The 21927-nt window shown below is 36.1% G+C and overlaps 1 protein-coding gene across 6 annotated transcripts in view; it reads right to left on the reverse strand.

Annotated features, from left to right (window-relative positions):
* The window catches only part of TDRD3 (tudor domain containing 3), a 110587-nt gene that overhangs the window by 59205 nt on the left and 29455 nt on the right, over window positions 1-21927 (reverse strand). For 3 of the 6 annotated variants that reach the window (XM_075139140.1, XM_075139145.1, XM_075139142.1), the window contains exons 2-3: window positions 6318-6402; window positions 3047-3112 (exon numbers count right to left, since the gene is read on the reverse strand). In XM_075139140.1, the coding sequence (XP_074995241.1) occupies window positions 3047-3112; window positions 6318-6402 (151 nt within the window). Of the gene's footprint in view, window positions 1-1008; window positions 1028-3046; window positions 3113-6317; window positions 6403-21927 lie in introns of those variants that run through there. The other 3 variants (XM_075139143.1, XM_075139144.1, XM_075139141.1) reach the window with 2 other exon arrangements.

Here is a 21927-nt window from a genome sequence, read left to right on the forward strand (position 1 = left end):
CTTGCATAAAGCAAATACTCTCCTTTATAAACACATAGTTCTGTAACATAAAATATTTGTATACATTGCAAGCTAAATAGCAGCACTTATTAAGTAGTCAGATTTGCTTTACGTTACTCGAAAAAAAAGGAAACACTACAGTTCAGAAAGAAAAGATTCAGTACACTAATAGTCTGGGCTAAAAACTATAAATAAGAGTCATTCTCAAACACAGACTTTTTCTGTGCAATCATTACTTCTTTTCAAAACCTGAAGGATTATCATTCTCCAGCAAACTGTTTGCAGGTGTTTGTTTTGGTTTGGCTTTTTTTAGAATAATTTTCTAAGATCTATGATCCAAATAAAGGCAATTGATTAAAGTAAGACCAAACTAAATTTTACTAGAAGTTCATGTGTAAAAAATCCTGGCTCCTTAACAGTACTGATATAAGTATGTAAGTCCCTAGAGTTTAACAAATACCATTTGTTAAACAAACATTTGTCTTTAACAAAGACCATTAGGGGCCATAGTTTTCTTCTGTCTGGCCTGTTTCCTCCAGCTTCTTGAAATTCCTGCTGCTGCTGTTGTCGTCAGATGTCATTACCCAAGAACAAAAACACCGTTTTCCTCTGTATTTTCACTCTTTAACCATCAAAAACGGATGAGTCTGTAAGCACTGATCTCTCTCAACTATCTGACAATCTGGGAAACAGAAATACCTTGAATCAAACAAACTTTCAAAAAAAAAGTCTGGATTGGACAGGATTCCTGCAGCATTCAATCCTATCATCCAGTCCTCCATCTCCATCAACTAAGACAATCCCATGCGGAAATTTACCAATCTCCATTCAGTAACAGTTCCTTTTTTTTATTTAGGATCCTACATATATACTGTTTTCTACTGCCAGTAACAAAATGAGAACCCTCAAAAGGTCACACAGTAACACAAAGCAGAACATACACTGAGGGGAGAGCAACAAGTTCAATAAGGATCCTCGAAAATTATACTAGAACTAGATTTTTCTCACCTTTTCCACCTTTTCATTTTCCAAGATGTTCAGTTTTACAAAATATAGATGTATTTGCATGTGTATAGGTGCAGAAGGTTTTTCCCATGAAAAGGTAGCTGTTATCTTACAGGTATTTCAAAGCACTAACCACCACAGTTTTCAAGCACACATCCCTTGATTTTGTGCAGAGGTTTTGTATGTTGTGGAAAAAAGTGGCACAATTGCACCTTCTCTAGTTTGAGCTGAGAAACATGAAAAACCCAAGTGGTGACTTGAGCAGCTAAACTAGAAGCAAACATTTTAAAGCATGTAAGTAGATTCTCATATATAAGGTCCATCAATGCTTTGAGGAAATTAATGACACTTCTACCTTTAATTGACCACTTGAACTACGTAATGACAACACAAATTTAGAAAACATCCTCCCTAAAGGAAATGGACAAGTTATTAGGTATATTCTCAAGTGATGAATGAAAACTGAACAACTACCTCTAAAGAAATCCTACCATAATGCAACAAAACTTTTAAAAAACAGTACAATTGAAGTCACTTTGAACTGAAATCATGTTTCAACAATAAAACTAAGTAAGGCAAGCATTACCACACATACAACCTTAATACTCTGGAGAATTACATTTAACCAAATACATTTGGACCTTGTGAATATTACATGATCTGAAATGAAAAATTCAGTAATACTCCAAATAAGCAACTGAGAAATGAACAGCGCAAAAACAGATGCCACAAAAAGCGATTATTTTGCTTGTTTTCCATACTTCAAAAACAGGATACTGAAGAGGAAGAAAAATATTGAAGTCATAGATATAAGAAACAGCTAAACCAAATTCTTTTAGGTGGTAAAAAATTATTTAAGCACTGAAGTATCTTGAACAGCATGTTATCCAGGTAAACAATCAGATTTTTTTTTTTTTAAGTAATACCTGCAAAAACCATAGCTCCACATAATAAGAAATAAAGTTATTAAACTGGTTTTCTGGGAAAAGTTTTATTAAGTAATATGTTGCATTTGCACAGACTGCTGCCTGGCTAAAAACTATGATCCTGCAATACACTATCTCTCAAGTGGGCTCTTCATATCTGACTATAATGTTCCTGCTATTGTTCTTGTAGAAGCCAGGGTTTACAGCAGACACCACTCCATTTAGACAACAGCATCAGCAGAAAAAACAAATCTGAACAGCTCTTAACAGCCTCTCCCATCAATCTTGCTTTCTTAAAACAAACCCGCCTTGATTTATCACTATTTGAATTTCAACAGTAATGAAGTGTTTCCCCAGAACTTTCACATCAGTGATACAGACTGTCAATATTTGGAAGTTAGGGATAACTATTTCAATTGAGAACTACTGCTAGGTTTAAAATAAAATTCCTTCATTTACCCACTCACTTAACTGCATGTAAGGAAGAAAACAGGAAGGGTGTACTGAAGGGGCCAAATTTAATTTTTATCTAAACATACAACATATGTTAAAAATCTAGCACACCCAAGTTTCGAGTATACTACTACTCTGTAGCATATAAAGTGTTATACCATCTAACATGGTTTATTCACATAACCTATGGGATACACAGTCATAGGAAAATTACATGAAGTGTATAGCTATAATCACGTATATCAGTAAGTCAAGTAATACAGCCTCAAATGTATCACTACGTATCATAATCATACAGCTGCTTTGCTTTATTCCTAGCCTGCTTTGTTGCCTTGGCAAGAATAAAGAAGGGAAGAAAATGATCTTCTGATACCCTGTCAAGATCACACAGGTTAAATGACTTTTGAGTGATAAATTAAGTTGCTAGGACTGTTCACATTTATTTAAGCATTTCAAAGTTGAGAAATAAAAAAGAAAGAGTCCTCTCTTTACGAAGGCTAGTGGGCAAACTAATATGTTCATACATTTATCCTATAATACACTCAAACATTGGGTTCTTCTGTATGTGAAATAATGACAAAACCAGACTAATGCACCATAGAAGGCTGTCATCACACAGAAATCACAGAACACAGAAAACGTGAAGTAAAAATATTGTCTACCTTTTCCACCTTTCCACCATTGATGTCACTGGGAAGAAATTTCTTGCCAATCGTTCTTAAATCTGTCTGAAATTAATACAGAAGACAAGAGAATATTAACCTAAAATATCCTGTTTCAAAAAAAATTATCACTATAAAATAGGGAAAAGAAGGGTATTTCTTCCATAATGCCAACTATTCATAGACTACAGAAAACCATCCCTCTAACTGCATATGATGAAAAAAATTCAACAACTAAAAGAGTTTACAAAAGAAATCCTTTTGCTTTTTAAATTATATTCTTGTTTTAAGCACATTTTCAAAGATGATTAAAATGTTTTTAATAAATGAAACGAAATGACTAAGTGATGTTTAAGTATTAGATATAACTCTGAGGTTTAATAGAGGTAAAGTTCTTTCTTCGCTCTCCACCTGGCACTTCGAGAAAAGCGTTTTTAGTTTGTGTGTTTTTACATGCATAAATCCTTCATAAAAAGTTGGGATGATTTTTGCAATTATACCTGGAGTAAAAGCTTACATCATATTTCTATTAAATGCTTTTTAACTTAAATGTCGGATTACTTCTTTTGGCAGTGATGTAGACAGCTGCATGACATTACGCAGCAACTGTGCAACATGGCCATTGACAACATTGAACCAAAGAATTCTTATGATCAAAGGAACAAATCTCCACAAAAGCACTTTCCTCACCTAACACTGTTTGGACAAGCATATCAATCAGGGTGATGTGTGACAAAAGGATGCACTGGATGGCTAAAAGGTGCAGCATGTGAAAATAGGAAATGGAATAAAATATAATTAAACTTTACACATTACGTGTTTAGTGCATTTACATGTGTTAAGAGAAAATAAAGTACAGCAGTGCAGCCTAAAACACCTATGTTTTCTAAACTCCATTGCTTGAAATAAGCCTGTTGTTTTAAATAGAACATGCTGGTGCAGATTACTGTACTGAAGCTGAAAACCATCCTTATTTATTATGATCATAAACACTTCGAAAACAAGAAGGGCTAAATGTAATTACTAATAGAACTTGTACACTAACTTGTCATTAATATATGTCAATGGACTATTGTTCTGGTATCCTAATCTACAATTGAGCAGCACTGTATTTTAGTATCTGAAACACTGTAAACAAGTGGTTTATTCTGTTTTTCAGCAAGAAACATTGGTAACCTACAAATAGAAAACTAATTGTAGGGATGCTCTTTTAGTATATTTACTCTGAGTAGCTATAGCAGTGGATAAATGCTCAACCCACTTTCTGCTGCACAAGATAGCCATAGATAGTGATAAGAAAGCGCATTCGGTTTTCACTCTGAGCCCACCTGAGTGAACTGATCTGTCATCTGTCAGTTATTTATTTCTGAATAGCACACAGGCTCCTATAAACTGTTCCCACCTGTTTCATATCCATATAACTGACAAGTCTCCAGCAAGGTGCTTTGCTTTTTACAACTTTTTATAAATTCTTTGCAAGATCTGACACAAAATAAAAACATTTTAAGGACTGAAGGTCCTTAAAATATGTCTATTTCATACTTATTTAAGCAATTCACACACACACAAAAAAAGGTCAGTTGACTTCTTGGTTTCTTCTGCCTGAAACTTGTCTCTAGCAGTCAAGGAAAGAATTTGTGAATTTGTGAGAAGTGGAATTTAAATTCACTGTTATCCTGTCATTCAAGCCACACTGCTATTCCCTACTTACCCAACAGGCAACTTAATCTTCTGGGTACCAAAACAACTGACTTAATGACAAAAATATTGATAAGCAATTAAAACTGGCTTTGGAGGACTTCTGTTTTTATTTTTATTACCTACCAAACAAATCGGAAACACAACATACATGCACAAATGATCATGTTTGTACTTTTTCCAGCATATAATTACATGCAGAGTAATACACAGCAACTTGGAAGTATTTTATTTGTTTTTTTATAAAGCAGTAATGCATTCTCACATATACACAGGCATGCTGTACCACAGGTTTGGTGGGCATGGTGGTGTTGGGTGGTGTTGGGTTGACGGTTGGACTCGATGATCTTAGAGGTCTTTTCCAACCTTAATGATTCTATGATTCTATACTAGTACAGTCCAGACACCAAACGTTTTGTACTACATTCTTTGCATTTTTGCATTATAAAATTTTGCTTTACTTCTTTTCAAATTCATTACATGAATTGGTACATGCATACATATAAGTGATCAGACACATGCTTCAAAGTATAAATGAAAGGAGCAGAGAGGATACTCTTTTTGGAGTATCATCTTAAACCAACAGTGGTTGAATCTCAAAGATGGACAAAATAATCCCTAACAATTCTCATTCCCAATTTCATTAATAAAGAATACTTTTCTCTTAAGTGCTCTACTACATTGTTTTTCCCCTTGGAACTACATATAGTTATCACAAAGGACAAAGTCTACATAAATCCATATACAGTGCATACAAGCTTTAAAACTTCTGAGTATGGATGACTGAAGTTTTAAACAAAGAAAATGTAAAATTCTCACAACTCTCCCTCATGATTTTGACAAGAATAAATTAAAAATAAGTAACAAATACATGGATTAAGTAGCTGCCTTCTTTTCATTGTTACGGAAACGGAGCAGACTTACTAATGTTTACCAACAATGTATATACTAGAATTTTGAAAAACAGAAATTCACATGCACGCTTTTCTCAAGTCCTTAAAAGTATTAAGGTTTATTGTTTCCAAGTTGTTTCTCTATCTTGTATGCTTTTGTATTTATTTGTTGGCAGGAATAATGACTACTAATCCAGATTTCTATAGTAAATAAAAAAAACCCTGTTTGTAGTTACATAAATATGTACACGTCACAGGAAAATCCACCATTAGTTTGAATATGCTTTAAGGGTATCATGTCCAAAAGTCAAACTAAGTAAGGGTGTTTTATTCATCCCAACAATTTGTACTACAATTTCATACCCATGTTAGTACACAGCACTTCTGATTTTATTACTGCTTGTACTTTGACTTTAGATTTACATTTCATAAACATAAAAATATTTTCCTACTGCAAATCATGTTTTTCTCCTCCAGCTTTCACAGTTTGGAATAGGTGTTATTTCCAAATAAAATTCACAACTCATACATGCAAATAGAGAGATAGGTACTCTGTCCTTTAACGTAAATCACACAGATGACGGTACACTTAATTAGCCACACAAACCTACACTTGAGCCAATAGATATATTATTTTTAGCATGATTTGTCAGAAAAAAGTTTCCACAATCATAACTTACATTAAGGGCAACTAGGATAATGTCATTTGTATTAACTTTTTCAGAGGAACTTATGCAAGCTTCAATTCCTTCATCTGAAAGATACCTGTTAAAGAAAAAAAAAAAAAACATTAGAATATCACACGATGTATCCATTAGGCCAACATTTTTTCTGTATATAAGATTATTGTCTTTAGTTTGTATCTTTTGTGCTGGTGAAGCATAGATTTAAAAATACTTGGAAAATGACTTCATGTAATCAGTTTCCTTACACTGAGATGAGACTAAGTAAGAGATTTCTTCCTCCACAATTACTAAAACAAAAAAAACAAAAACAAAAAACCCCCAAACAAACAAAAAAAACCACACACAAAAAAACCCCAAAAACCCCACAAACCAAACTAAACGAAAAAAAAAGCTCTACTTACAAAGTAACAACAGCCATCACCCCGATTATGTCGAACAGGGTAACACTACGCTCCTCATGCCTGCCCTCCCAAATTAGAGGAACCTGGTTTCAAAATCAACCATTTGGGCTTTACTTGATGTAGTGGCATACTTTCACTCATGCACTTGCAAGGAAAAAACAAAACAAAACAAATAAAAACCCCCCATCCCACACACAAAACACAACCACATCTGATTCTAAAGAGCAAGACTGTACGGTTAAGCCCTCAAGGGCTGGGGCACATAAAACTGCCATCCTATAAAATGTATTCTTGCTTGCCTGAGCTACAAAGAAACTGATAAAAATCGAAGTGCATTACAGTGTATCAATAGTCAAATACGGTGAAAAAGTTTAAATAAGAATAGAAAATCTTCTCCACAATATTTGGAAATGGCATTTGTGACCCTCGTGGTAGTCCAGGGTCAGTATCCTTCTGCAAAAATTCTGTGAGCATACAATAAATTTGTTCATCTGAAAACTAAGTAAGTTTTAAATGGATTCAGCTGATCAATTCAAAAGGACTGACCTATTCTAACCTCCAAAAACACTTAAAAAAAAAAAAAGAAAATTTTAACTTGAGTGGTCAGAAATTGTGATATTTGCTATTCATTTTGCCTAATATTTCCTATTCGAAGCCCCAGTTTCCATTTTTATGTAGCTGGCAATCTGCCTTCTCTGCACTGCTCTTCATTGTATTTAAATACATCACAACAATCATTAAATAATTGATATTTGCTAGATACTCAGTCTGAAACACAGTACTTGCCCAAATAACATTTAAGTAACTACCTACCAAGAAATCATCATTCCCCAAAGAATAAAAGAAAGATTTAAGAAAGAAAGCTTAATATACATTAAGAAATATTAAAAATGAATATTCCTGAGTGCTTCAAGAAACACTTCCTTTTTAAAGAAAATAAGATCCACAGCGTAACATATAAACAAGGCAAAATATTTGAAGGAAAGTACGCTTGATAGGCCTTTTTGATTCTAGCCCAGGTATCATTAACATCACCCTCTCCAGCCCCTCCAGTGTTCCCAGACTAATTAATGATCCCAGTCGTGCTCTAAACCAGACACTTGATGGATCTATCCATCACCAAAAAAAAAGAAATAAAACCAAAACAACCCAAAACCCAGATGCACTGAATGGGAAAAAATGCATATATAAAAACATAAGAAGAAACAATCCTATTTTTTACATAAAAGGCAGGTGCTTGAGAAGAGTAAGGTGACAGGATTTGGTAGCTTGCATGGGAATGCAGGATTTCCCAGCTGAGTGACTCTGAACTTGAGTACTATAACCTGTGAAGATTCAGGTAACTACTGTGAATTAGCAGATCTCGTTAGCTAGAGTCAGAAGGTAAAGTAGAACAGTGTTCCCACTCTGTGCCAGAGGAAACTAGAACAGATAAATCCCACAGGCACTATCCTACTCTCGAGGCTTCAAATGTGGTTTAATTACACCAACAGACTTCCTAGAAAGACCAATATCATAAACTCTACAACTGATACGTCTTCAGTGTAAAATTGAACATAAGTTCAACACCAGGTGTTAGGGGGAGTACAAAATTCATAAGCTGAGTGTTAGACTGTCGGGGAAGTCGCTGAAAGATTCCTCTTCTGCTCCTAACATAAATGAAGTCATTCTTCAATTCTACTGAGGCTAGCAGGACTGCAGTTCTCTTATGGAGTTACTTAGCCTAGTATTTAGATGTAAGCACTACCGTTTTCCAGCAAGAAAAAAATGTTTTTAGAGAATGAATAAACAAGAATCTGACCTAGAATTAAATTTTCCCTATATAGGACAAGATTAATTCTGTTATCACAAAATTGACTGCTGAGTCATGTTTTAGTTTCTCACTTCAAAGTGAAGACTGAATCACAGCTGTCAAAATCCCATTCTGCTTTAGTCAAAATTTTCAGTTTATAACTTTTTATATATAAATTTATATATAAATTTTCAGTTTATTTTGTCATATTACTTTGGAGGTTTTTTGAGACAGAAGGGTAAAGAGAAACCCACTGGAAAAGACTATTCATTTTTGACTTGTGCTAATTTAAGCAACAGCACTCAGTAGAAACATTGCCCACCTGACTGAAATCTCTGCCAATGTAACAGAGGCACCAATCCTGTGCCACTGGGGACATCTGTTAGTTTGATTTCAGCACACACTAAAGCTTTTCAGCACAAGATTGATTAACAGGATTATTAAAATTAGTCTTCCAAAAAGCAAAATCTGTGAACATCAAAGTGGGGGGGATATTTTATAGTTTGGGGTTGGTTGGTTTGGTTTTTATAGATATTTATTGCATGAAAGCATAGATTACTTAAATGCATAAGTTCAGGATCAAAATTACTTTCAAGAAAAAACATCAAATCAACAACTACGCTGAAGAACTTCAACAGAGAAAAAAAACAAAATTAGCAGAGCTTTCCAGTAACGCATCAGGCATTGCTTCTGCACAACAGGAGGTAAGAGTGCAGATTTCATCAGAAATGGTCAGGAATTGGTCGAGGAACAAACCATAACAAGGAAACACTATACACCAGAATTAGCCAAAGCACAGATTTCTCCTCCTTTTAATAGAAGCTTGGAACTAGTATATATCAAGTCGGTCTTTTCCATTTTGCCCTATTAACTCTCTTAAACAGACTACTTTATACAGCAACGAGTACTCCAAACACGTTTAGACTTTCTTTACAACCTTACAGAAAGTTCTTATTTAAAATAAATCATTTTATTTTCTCCTTATTATCTCTTACAGTCTCCTGTAAGAACTACTTAAGTTGTAGTTTTGAATATTTCCTGCTACAGGCCCACATATTATTTAAGGGAAAAAAAATTTTAAAAACCCAATATTTCTAGGAAATTTTTGTTTTAAAATAAATGTATTTATACAGAAAAACATACATCTATATCTCTCAAGTATGAAAAGGGAGTACAACAGGCAAAATGAACTCTTCAACTGGCATAATCCTTCCCCCCACAACATAGGGATTATTAAGTCTGAAATTCTTTTTCCAGCCTCTGAAGGAAGCAGAGTCCCCTTTTCTATCTGGTCTTAATAAGGGCATGTGATATGCTGAAGGTCGGACCTTTACAGCATAAGGCCACTCAATCTTTTTGTTCTCTGTATTAGACGAAGGAAAAAAAATCTGACCCTGAACAAAACCAAAGATAGCAAAAACCTCTTCTGGTGTCAAAGAGAACAGCCCTGCAGCTCTGCATCTCTAATACATTCATTCAAGCATGTCACACCATCTACATTACCCATTCTGCCCATTTTGCAAAATATCACGACCTATCACAACCTTAGATGATGAAAGGTGAACTACAACGTGACCCTATTACACTAATCCAACACATTTCCTATTGCCAAGGGGTAGGAAGCAATCCTAAACCACCCATGAACCAGACTACACTGCTGGAAGCAGCTCACGAGCTCCCAATCCCCAAGAGGTACAAGCAGTGTCCTCCTCAATTCTTGCTCTCCATACCTCCATCCCAAGCTGTCCCCACCTTTTCTTTAAAAGGCAAGGGGGCACAGGGAATAACCTGGCACAGAAATACTGCTGCCACAATCAACAAATTTCCCTTTGTCCTTCCTGTAAACGAACATTTCAGAATTATGCACTTCTGCTTATGGTGAAGGAGCGAATAAATAAATGGTAAAATAAAGGGGTGAGAAGCATAGAGTGAGAAGCAGCCAAGCTCCACAAAGCCCTTTAAGAAGTCAAAGGCCAGCCAGTAGCTGACCACTGACATCTTACACTGACAGCAATGAGACAAATTATTTCCTTAATTCCTGCTGATAATACTACCCTGGAAGATGACCCTGAAAGACTTAAAAGGAGGCAACTATGTTCCAACTGGCAGCTTACTTTTTGGCTTTATCCACAAAAATCTTAAGCATCCTAAAGGGATGTTTATATTTTCAAGGAAATTACAAAAAACCAACCAAAATAAAAAAGTTTAAAACCACCACAAAAAAAAACCAGCACACACACACAAAACCACACTGAACTTTCCTCGATGTGAGGATTGATAACTACAATAACGTACATTGCAAGCACCTTTGGTTTCCAAGAAAAAAAAAAAAGTACTCACTAGATTTCTTTCTTGCACATGTTTTAAAACAATCTCAAAAACTATAAATTGAAGTAATGCAGACAATTCAATTGATTTCAAAGGATGTATAGCAAGTAATGCTGCATGAGTCACATCGGGATTTTGTGGTCTTGGAACATTAATACAAATTAAAAAAAAAGAAATAAGATCAGCTTACAACCAAATGGGCACAAAGCTGCCACAAATGGTTGAGATGGTTATTTGTGGAACATTCTCTTGGGAGAGGAAAATAAATGCTTCTACTGCAATTCTTCCACATTATGCTTGCTGAAACCTGAGGGATATCTCACCTATTCCTCCCCCCCTCTCCCAGCTCCGCTCATCTGAGACATGTAGCAGTACAATCCTCTTAGCAACAGCTTTTGTCAGAAGAACATCTCCTAGAAAATACTTAGATTCTTACTCTACCTTCAAAGGAAACATTAAAACAAAGCCATTAGTAACGAATCAGCATTTTCTGTGTGAACCATTCACATACAAATCCAAATCTGCAATTTTTCTGTCAAAATGTTCTCAATAAGCTTATATGAAAAACAGATTTCAATAATTCTTCCTTTGTAATACACAGAAAAACATATTACATCAGTGACAGGCAGAGCTGTTTTCCCACTGCTCCTTCATATCAAGTATGATAGCAATTTAATAACCCACTTTTGCACATTATAGGTGTGCACATTCTCCTTTTCGGTATTTCCCATTGCTAAGGGCTATAACTCTGTAGTACCAATCTCACCTGTACCTCAACGTATCTCATTTTATCTTCCACTTTACTTCATCAAGAACAGATTATACATGACATGGCCTAAATAGACAGATTTCTGTACTACACTATTACCACCTATGCCTGAAACACTGAAGAAATTGGCGGTATCAAAGGAAAATGCATTTTTGCTTGTCTGCTCTATATTGCTGGATCAAATACTTGATCTGCAGACAAACATGCATGTGTACACACACACATTTTAAAAGGTTTAAAATAAGGGCTTTATTCTAGAATTAAATACACCGGGTAAACAACTTTCCTAATAGTATTTATTTTTCACAAGCAGCATTCTTGACAAGCATGTTTTCTCTATTTTTAATTAACAGTTCATGCACAAACACAAATCTTCAATCTTCCATCCTTTTTCTATCCCATATTACATTTTTCTATAAATCCTCTGTAATTTTCTCCTATCATCTCTACGATTAACATTTTATTAAGGAGAAGCTTTCTTTAAGGAAAGAAGTAAAAAAGGGACATTAATATTAATAAACATGCTCTATAAAATTTACATATTTCAGATTCACAACTCTTAACAGAAACACTGTGATATTAGCAGAAAACACAAACTGCACTAACAGTACTTCTTGTAATTCAGTGCCAGCCACATGAAACAATGTAGAAGTTTTATAGTAAATTTTATATAGCTATTTTCAATGCATGTATGCAAAAATCAGAATGTTCCTTCCATTACTTCACTAAGAAAGCAGATTTATACAGTCATGCCATACAAAAGTTAAGGTTTTAAAGGAGAAAAAAAAAAAATTCGCAGAGAGCTTTCAAAGTTCTTATGCTTGGTAACACCACAAAAAAAGAAAGAATAATTTTAACAATAAAGCAAAGTGCAACTTCAAAGAACGCACTAGTACGAGACCACCACTGGGTGCCAGTATTGTTCCATAACAGAAGAACCATATCTCCTATATTAGCTATTTCAAAAACTTGGGAGTTCTCTTAACAGGGTTTCAAAATGTTCTGCTGAATTTCAGTTGTATAAAGGAATTACACTGCAATGTTATAAGTTTTATTGAGGGGCTATTATTAGAGCTGTTTAAAGAAAAAAAAACAACACGTTTTAAAACATTATTATGCTAAATATGAAAATCAGATTTTAAAGAAGATTTCTTCATACACTGTAGCCTGCATAACAATACTGGGAAGGCAACTGACACTTTGTTCCATTCAACTTCTAAGCTTTTTATTTAAAGAATAATGTAGTATTATACAAACTACCAGACAAAATACAAAGGAACTTAAGGGTGAGAAAGAATGAAGACGATTTTAGAAAGATTCAAAAGCCGTGTCAAAATTAAGGCCAACTGTTCCTTTATCCACAAGGCAAACGTCTGTAAAGAACAACAAATGTAGATTCAGTGGCATTCTTGGCAATTTTACTATTAATATTCTCACATCCGGAAAAGTGAATTTTTTCCTAACGTCTAACCTCGCTGCACTGCCTTCTGTTGCCTCTTGTTTTCTGCACATCTATGGAGAAGAGACTGTGCCTTTCCTTTTGTCAATCACATTTAAAGACTTACTTCCTATACCTTGCACATCTTGCTCTGTATCTTGTGCATCTGATGTATCTTCCTCTGTATCTTGTACTCATACCGATGATTATTGCTATCCAAGTGCATTTTTGTTCTCCTATCGCTTCTCCAATTTGTTAACATCAGTTTGAACTCTGACCCTGAGCACTCTAACAGCTTTGCATTCCTAAGGAGCTTTGTCTTGTCTTTAAGCTTAGTACTTCATGTTCCATCACCCAGGTGTTTAATGAAAGTATCAAACAAAACTTGACCTAGAAGATGCCTTCGTGCAGCCTCAGATTTTGACAGTGAACCATCTGGAGATATTCTTTCCAGTACGGTCAAACCAGTTTTATAATTGAACTTAATTTAAGTTTCCCTATTTCACTCCTCAAAGATGCAAAACCAAAAAGTTAAAATAACATAATGTACCGTATTATATCACTATTAAAAACTCACTAAGTTTTAAGTGGAATTATGCTAGCAAAAACCTACTTGCACCATCCAGAAAGCACACAGAATTACAAAATCCTGGTTGCAACTAGGTAAGCATTTAGATGAGCAGACACCAAGGTACTTAAGCCTATCTTTAAGATATTACTGATATTCTTAAAACTGCTGCACAGCCATTACAGCACCTCAGTTGCCCCAGCAGTTAAACTTGCATCCCAGCTACCTAACTTTTCACTCCTGGGAATACACCACACTTCCTTAAGTGCAGTCTGCAACCCAGGTCAAGCTGAAACCCCAGAAAGGAGTTAACAAAATATGCATTCCCAAGCTCAAGTTCTCACACGTTTAGCTGACAAAATTTAAGGCCTAAACCTCTCTCAGATGTCTACGACACTTGACTTTCAATAAAAATACTAGCTAAGAAAGGCAACAAAACAAAACAAAAAAGGTGGGGTTTTTTTTACTTTCCATAGTAAAAGCAGAATGTCTGTCATTCCTGCCACCTCCTCCCCCCCCTCCCCTTTTTAAATGTGGGGAAGCAAACACAAGTTAATTACCTAGCAGTACAATCTATTTTGTCAGTGAAATCATGACATAAGAAAAACATAGCAAATGCTCAGAGCTAAGGAAAAGGGGAAAAAAAAAAAGAAAAAACAAGAAGAAAGTGCAGTGCTTTAAACAAAACCAATGCATTAGCTTCTTCCTAGGTTACTTCTACCTGAAACTTTCAGTAGGAATGAGATAAAGACCAATAATTTAGAATCATAGAGTCGTTTAGGTTGGAAAAGATCTTTAAAATCATCAAATCCAACCGTTAACCTAGCACTGCCAAGTCCACCACTAAACCATGTCCCTAAGCGCCACATCTACACATCCTTTAAATACCTCCAGGGATGGTGACTCCACCACTTCCCTGGGCAGCCTGTTCCAAGGCCTGACCACTCTTTCAGTGAAGAAATGTTTCCTAATGTGCAATCTAAACCTCCCTTGGCGCAACTTGAGGCCATTTCTTCTTGTCCTATCGCTTGTTACTTGGCAGAAGAGACCAACACCCACCTCGCTACAACCTCCTTTCAGGTAGTTGTAGAGTGCGATGACGTCTCCCCTCAGCCTCCTCTTCTCCAGGCTAAACAACCCCAGTTCCTTCAGCCGCTCCTCATAAGACTTGTGCTCCAGGCCCTTCACCAGCTTCGTTGCCCTTCTCTGGACACGCTCCAGCACCTCCATGTCCTTCTTGTAGTGAGGAGCCCAAAACTGAACACAGTATTCGAGGTGTGGCCTCACCAGTGACGAGTACTCCTGCTGGCCACACTATTTCTGATACAGGCCAGGATGCCATTGGCCTTCTTGGCCACCTGAGCACACTGCCGGCTCATGTTCAGCCGGCTGTCAAGCAGCACCCCCAGGTCCTTTTCCTCTGGGCAGCTTTCCAGCCACTCTTCCCCAAGCCTGTAGCGTTGCATGGCGGTGCTGTGACCCAAGGACCCAGCACTTGGCCTTGTTGAACCTCATACATTTGGCCTCAGCCCATCGATCCAGCCTGTCCAGGTCCCTCTGCAGAGCCTTCCTACCCTCCAGCAGATCAACACTCCCGCCCAGCTTGGTGTCGTCTGCAAACCCACTAAGAGTACACTCGATCCTCTCATCCAGATCACTGATAAAGATATTAAGCAGAACTGGTCCCAATACTTAGAAGCATTTAGCATAATTTAGGAGCATTACAGTCCTAAACATATGCGATACCAAACACTACAAAAATTATTTCATTGCATAAGCAATACTAGTCCGGCATCTGACAGTGAGGCCCAATGCAAGCACCCACGGTGCTGCTCCTTCAGGAACCTCCTGCTCCCCACCCAGCTCTCTGATCTTGCTGCAGAGCCAGTCCCTTCCCATCCTACCAACACCAGCGAGGCAAAGGGTCTGGACATAACTGCTCTCCCTAGCTAGCAGCATTTGTCCCCTCTCCTACAACAATACAGGAGAGAAGAAGAGAGCTGCCTTATACCTGCGGTCAGTAGGTCCCGAGACAGGACTTGGCAGTAAGGAGGTTTCTGCTAGGGGTCACCAAAGGCTGAGAGCACCCCAGCACTCCCTGCAACACTTCAAGTGCTTCAAAGTCTATATTTATGTTAAGATTCTTTTAATCACCTTCACTAACCCAGCTTCTCATCCATTTCCAAAAGACAACGACTATTTTCACACAAAAGCCTGAGTAACCAGTGATAGTTCTAGAATTATTCTTTAATACATTTGACATGCAAACAGAAGTCTTAAGTCTATTATTAGGTTAGCCTGACAGTCCATCATTCTCTCTCACACCTCCCCAGACCCACACACCACTCTTCTGTTTTTAATTACTGGCACATGTATTGTTTTTTTTTCCCCTCCAGCCTCCCTGAAATTACTCTGTTCCAAAAATTAAGTATCAAAAGCAAGTTTCCAGCATACTCTTTATCAAGTTCTTACACAGAGAACATGCATTTTAAGACATTTTAACACTTGCATTAGTGAGGCATTCATAGTAGTACCTCCCACAGTGTGGCATGTAGTGTGACGTATGCTTTTTGTAAGTCTATTTTCTTCTATAAAATTCCTACTGCTGGGAACCCAATTTTATTTTTTTTAAAAGACAAAAAGCTTTAAAACTATATTATGAGACTGGCAGCACATCCTTCACAAGCATTTCACAACAGGAAAATTAAGAAAAACTTTGTGCTTGAACCAAATATAAAACTTAACACCTTTACAGCCACATTAGACATCTCCAATAATACAACCATCAAAAACCTCAGACTCTATGCTTGCTCCTTCCCAAATGTAATATATTTCATTCATCAAATCCTTTATCTAAACTATGTAAGCAAAACTAAAAACTACAATCAACTTTCCTTTATAATCTCAGTTCCCAACAGAAGAACATACAATAATCACTTGTAAAGCCCTGAACGAGAGTCGGAAATCCTGGAAATTAGAGAATGTCTCATCACACAGTTCTACAAGAGGCTGCTTTCGGGACACCCACCGTTCTTTTCCAAGCAAGCGACTGGGAAAGGGAGAAATGCATGTGGAGAAGCCTCACTTGAATAAACAAGAAACTACTGAGCAGGGTACTCTCTGAAAGGGCTGCGCAGCTGTTGAATTTACTTCCTTATGCTTTCAAAAAGCTCAAATTAGATGGCCTTCACTGAATGCTGTAATGCTCATCTCTTTTCATTGGCATCTGTAAACAGGGTAAGAAATCACTGAAGGACAGGATAAAAGCTACAAACTAAGTTGTCAGATCTGCATGTGGTAGGTTTTAATAAACTGTACAGCTGCACTTTTAGGGTTATTATTTGTGATATACTTTTAAATTGCATTAACAGCATTGTCAGTATTTGCAAAGGTAAATACCCTCAAGGCTTATACAAATAGAAGTAAATAGTGATTTTATTTTCAGCTTTAAAACAATTGCAAAAGTTACTGATAAATACTTCGACAGGTAGTTTACATTCAAAAATTATCTAACAAAGTATAAATTCTTCATATTAAAGATGTCAAAATCTGAAGTACTTGTTAGGAAGTAGGGAATTAAGTGGATCGAAAGAGAACAGAATTTTCCCCAAATAAAATCACCAGCTGTTTAGCATCAGTCTAGAAGGAACTTTTGCCCGTCTCACCCATGACTCTATTTCCACTTCTTCAGTCCTGCATGAACACAGGAGAGAGAGAGCGTAACTTTCTCTATTGAAAGTAACCAACCAAGTTCCATAACTCAGAGGTAATTATCAATCACATCAAAATGCAGACAGAGAAATCACTTATTTCACCACCATGTGTGTAAGATTAGCAGTGCCCGAGTCAAACCGAGAACTCTATTCTGCTTCAGTGGCTGCATACTGTCTTTTTATTGTGAAAATTAAAAATAGCTCTCGCTTTACCATGTAGATAGTTACATACAGAATCTTACAGATAGAGAGAACGAGTTGCTATCAAGTTCAAGGAAACAGTCAAAAAGCTCAGGAAAAATTAGATACTTAAGATACTATAAAAAATTCTTCTTAAACTGTGAGGAATTACTATTTCGTGATAAAAAAAAAATGAAATGTTTCGTGTTTTTGTGACTTCCCAGAGAACTTTATTCCAAGGCCATTATTACTGATAGCTTAGGCAAAATGATAAAGGGATAGTGAATTTTGTATTTAAAACCCCAAAATCAATGGACATGCTTCAAAGGAAAAAGGGAGGTTAATTATACCAACCAAACAAAAAAGAAGTCAAAAGAAAGACTGACCAAAAATATTCTGGAGGATTAATTTGATAAAAGCTAATAATAAAGACATTTTAAAGCAGATGCAAAAAACCTGACAGATGACAAGGCTGATAAATGACTGAGATGCAAAAGGATTGATAAAGAAAGAAAATGCTATAATGTGTAAGCTTTTTTTTTTTTTTTTTAAATTTATTTCTAAACTATATCTCTACCACAGAGATTTGGAAGATTTCCAAACTAAAGTTATTGTTGAAATACGTATCTAAGCAAGTTTCTCAAACTGATATTACAATACAAAAGGTCTTAGGATAAATACAGCAATGACAGCAAAACCCACCAGGACCAGCAAGTATTCACCCAAGAGCTCTACAAGAGCCAAAATACAAAACTGCTGACATGCTTTAAATCAACACCTGTACCAGAAGAATGCAAAACAGTAAAACATCATACAGTACTTTTAAAAAGAGCAATCGCATGAAATCCTAGGAGTTATATGGACCTATGAGCAAACTCATATAAGCTATAACAGAGACTAGAATTTGTAGACTCATGAGAACCCTGTGAGCTTTCAGGTGAAGATGATACTTCTGGCAGATAGAAGATGTCCCTCCTACAGCTTGACTGAAATGAAGAAAATGAGTGGAGAGGGAAGGAGGCAGGGAGGAGGGAGTAGAAAGACTGTTGTTGAAATAGCTTTCGTAAGATCCTTTACCAAAGGTTCTTAAAGAAACTGAATTGTTAAGGCTCAGGAAGAAAGAAGAATACTTTCTCACATACTAAAACATGGGAAAGGAAGGGTATGAATACAACAGTGCCTCTTCTAGAGGATTAGTTTACAGTGGATATATTCCATTGGTCTGCACTGCATACCACAAATGTTAAGACAAAGGACTATATAGCAAGGTGGCAATAAGTGATGATTATACATAGTTCTAGATGACACCAAAATCTAAAGCTCACTGCCCTCTGTGACCATAGGGTAAGATGTCAGGTGAATTTCAACACTAATAAACACAAAGTACTGCACAAGGAGAAGAAAACAACAGTAACACAACATGCACAGTACTGAGCTCTAACTTAGTTATCATTCATGAAAAATATGCAGTCACGTGGTTATTTTCTGGACACCAACTCATGCTCAGTAGCAGTCCAAAACATACAAAGAATACTAGGACCTGTTTTTGAAATAACACAAGACACAGCATTATAAAACCATGCAAATTAAATCAGAATTACTAAGCAACAGTGCTGCTGTACGTAACTTTTAGTTATAAAAGCTGAAAATTACAAGTTGTTTGATTTTTAATGCAGCCTTCCACCGCAGGTCATAGTGCAGCACAGGAACAGGTTCCCTAGAGCGGTTGCAGAACCTCCATCCTTGGACTTCTTCAAGACGCAGCTCAGCAAAACTACAGCTGAATTGGTCTAAAGTCCTTTTTGGAGCAAAAGCTTGAATTAACATGACTTTCAGAGATGTCTGTTTTCTGTTATTTCAAGAACTCAATCCAATTTACGTCTGTACCTGAACATTTAAATTTAATATGCAAACATACAGGCTTAGTTTTAAATAAGCTAAAATTACGCTGCCTTCAGTTAAGGCATTTTATTCATATTTTCATGTTGGGTTTTTTTATTTTTCTTTACTTTTATTTCCATGGTTTTAAATTTAACTGGAATTATGGCACAATTTCGCAGATGTTATTGTCAGCCCTTTAGGTCAGTGTTTTGTTTGTTTGTCTTCTTTCATACCTTGGAGCAAAAGCTAGTTAGCTTCTATAAATTGGTTTGGTAATCCTTTAGCAAATAACTTAATTAACATACATATTTTACATTTAAGTACAAGAGAAATTTAAAGTCAGTTGCTGATACTGGTAAAGAGAGATAAAGATACCAAATCCCACTTCAGAATATATCTAATACTTCTATATGGTAGGTTTTCCATCTTTCTGAGGGCATGAAGTGCTCCACTTGGTATTGCTGCCTCAGCACAGGCTCAAGCATATGCCTTCAAAAATTATGAAAGAATTGTACCATAATGTCCTAATTTACTAACAGTTATAAGACATACAGCAAACAGTTGATACCTATGTGGCCTCTGTGTAACCAAGCTGATTACATGACAGATTACAGAGCTCAGCTTTCTATAAAAAGCCAGACAAGAATTAACCGAGACCAGCTCTAAGCATATACAACACAACTAATGAAGTGGTAATTTACTATACAGGAACTTAGTACGTATTTTCATCAACTAATGACTTGGGAAGGAGTTGAGAATCAATAATGCCTCCAATACTGAAACAGATCTGTAAGAAACCATCACATAGATAAATGTAGGCAATTGAGTCTTTGTGTTACTGATATTGATTTGTTTTTTCCCCCCCAAACCAGTCACAACTACAAGTGTTATATAACCACTTTTAAGAATCTGAATGTAATTTTGCAATTGATATTTAGAGATTTTATTTGGCTGGATTTTTTTAAGGTCACTTTGCTCGCTTTCCTGGCGGGAACATAGCAATTCTTTCCAGTCTACCAACACCATCAGTCATCCAAAGTTAAGATCCCACCACCGCTTAGTTGACTAAATGATAGAAGTCTGCAGTTTGGTGACACAGGGCACCCCTAAAATCACCATCTTTGATGGCTTTAATTGGACATCAGCACTGAAAAACTTGACCAGATACAAACCCTTCACCCACAGAAACCATTCTCTTATTCAAGACAGGCGCAAAAGAAAGGCAGGATTAGAATTCGGATGTGGAGAAAGATGATAGTGAGGCTATCGAGTAATGAAGTATGACATAAAAATGACATAAAAAAGACTTGATTGGGCATAAAATAGCATGAATTTTAAGTCATTATCTTGCTGTCAAATTTTGGGTTGCATCTTCATAAGCATATAATTGTCAATACGTATTTTCAGAACCACCTTGGTTAGTTCATTTTTTAATCAATTTAGTACTGCTTCTCTTCCTCCTGCACTCGAACTGATGTTACTGCCTTCTAAATTCATGTAATTTATAACTACATTTTTCCAGCTTATAAAATTAAGGTAAATACAGCAATTATAGTGTTTATGCTAAATTATTATTGCAAAGTACGAAGTGAGGCTGTGATGCTTCTGGCATTCCACTGCATAGAAAAGCCAAGCCTACCATCAGACAACACCTACTTCTCTGCCAAAACAAAAGGAAACATTTAAAAACTTGAAACACAAAGTATGGCAGCAAAAAGTAAATTCCATTAACAATACCAAAATTCAGACAAAGGAAAAGCAGCTCCAACATAAATACAAACATGACTGAATCAATGATTTTCCCTCATAAAATAATCAGTAAAGTATTAGTTATAGCTGAAGTTCATGAATTGTTTTTAGAAACACTTCCTAATGATCAGCCTTCTGAACCTCAAAGCTATTACTGGGAAAGTAACCGAGTTTATCATCAACACTGAATAAAAACTTCTGCAAAGCCTTATTATATGTTTTGAGATTTCACCTTACCAATGACAGTTACAAAGGCAAGGATCTCTGTAAGTGCTCTCCTTTCTAGCCTGCCTCTCTTTGTTTTGTTCGTTTTGTCTTCAAATAGTGACATTATATGTATAGCCATTATTTGTCGATATTTTTAATTAACACATGAGGATGATGTGTTTCCTCATTTATCTAAAATAACTGAAGCCATAAGATAAGCATACATAGCACTTTTAATGGGGGAAGAGTTCATTTCTTTTTCTTTCCTCTCTTTATCTTCCTCCTCCCCATGGATCTAAACAGTTCTTACTCTCCAACAGAAGGACCGCAGAAAAAAAGTAAGGTGATTTCACATAATAATATGCAAGAAGGCATGTAAGATACCAGGGCTTTACAACCGAGATATGACAAGACAGCTTTCAAATGGGCAGTTCACAATATTCTCAGAGAAGAGAAAAGATGCACGATATAAATACATTTCCTTGGAAGTACACCGTTCTCCATATTACTGCAATATTATTACACTTGCATATATGGGATTTATGTGCTAGCCTATTAATCATAGTAATTTATCTACT

This window comes from Calonectris borealis, chromosome 1 (genome assembly GCF_964195595.1).
Source record: "Calonectris borealis chromosome 1, bCalBor7.hap1.2, whole genome shotgun sequence".
Classification (NCBI taxonomy): Eukaryota; Metazoa; Chordata; class Aves; order Procellariiformes; family Procellariidae; genus Calonectris; species Calonectris borealis.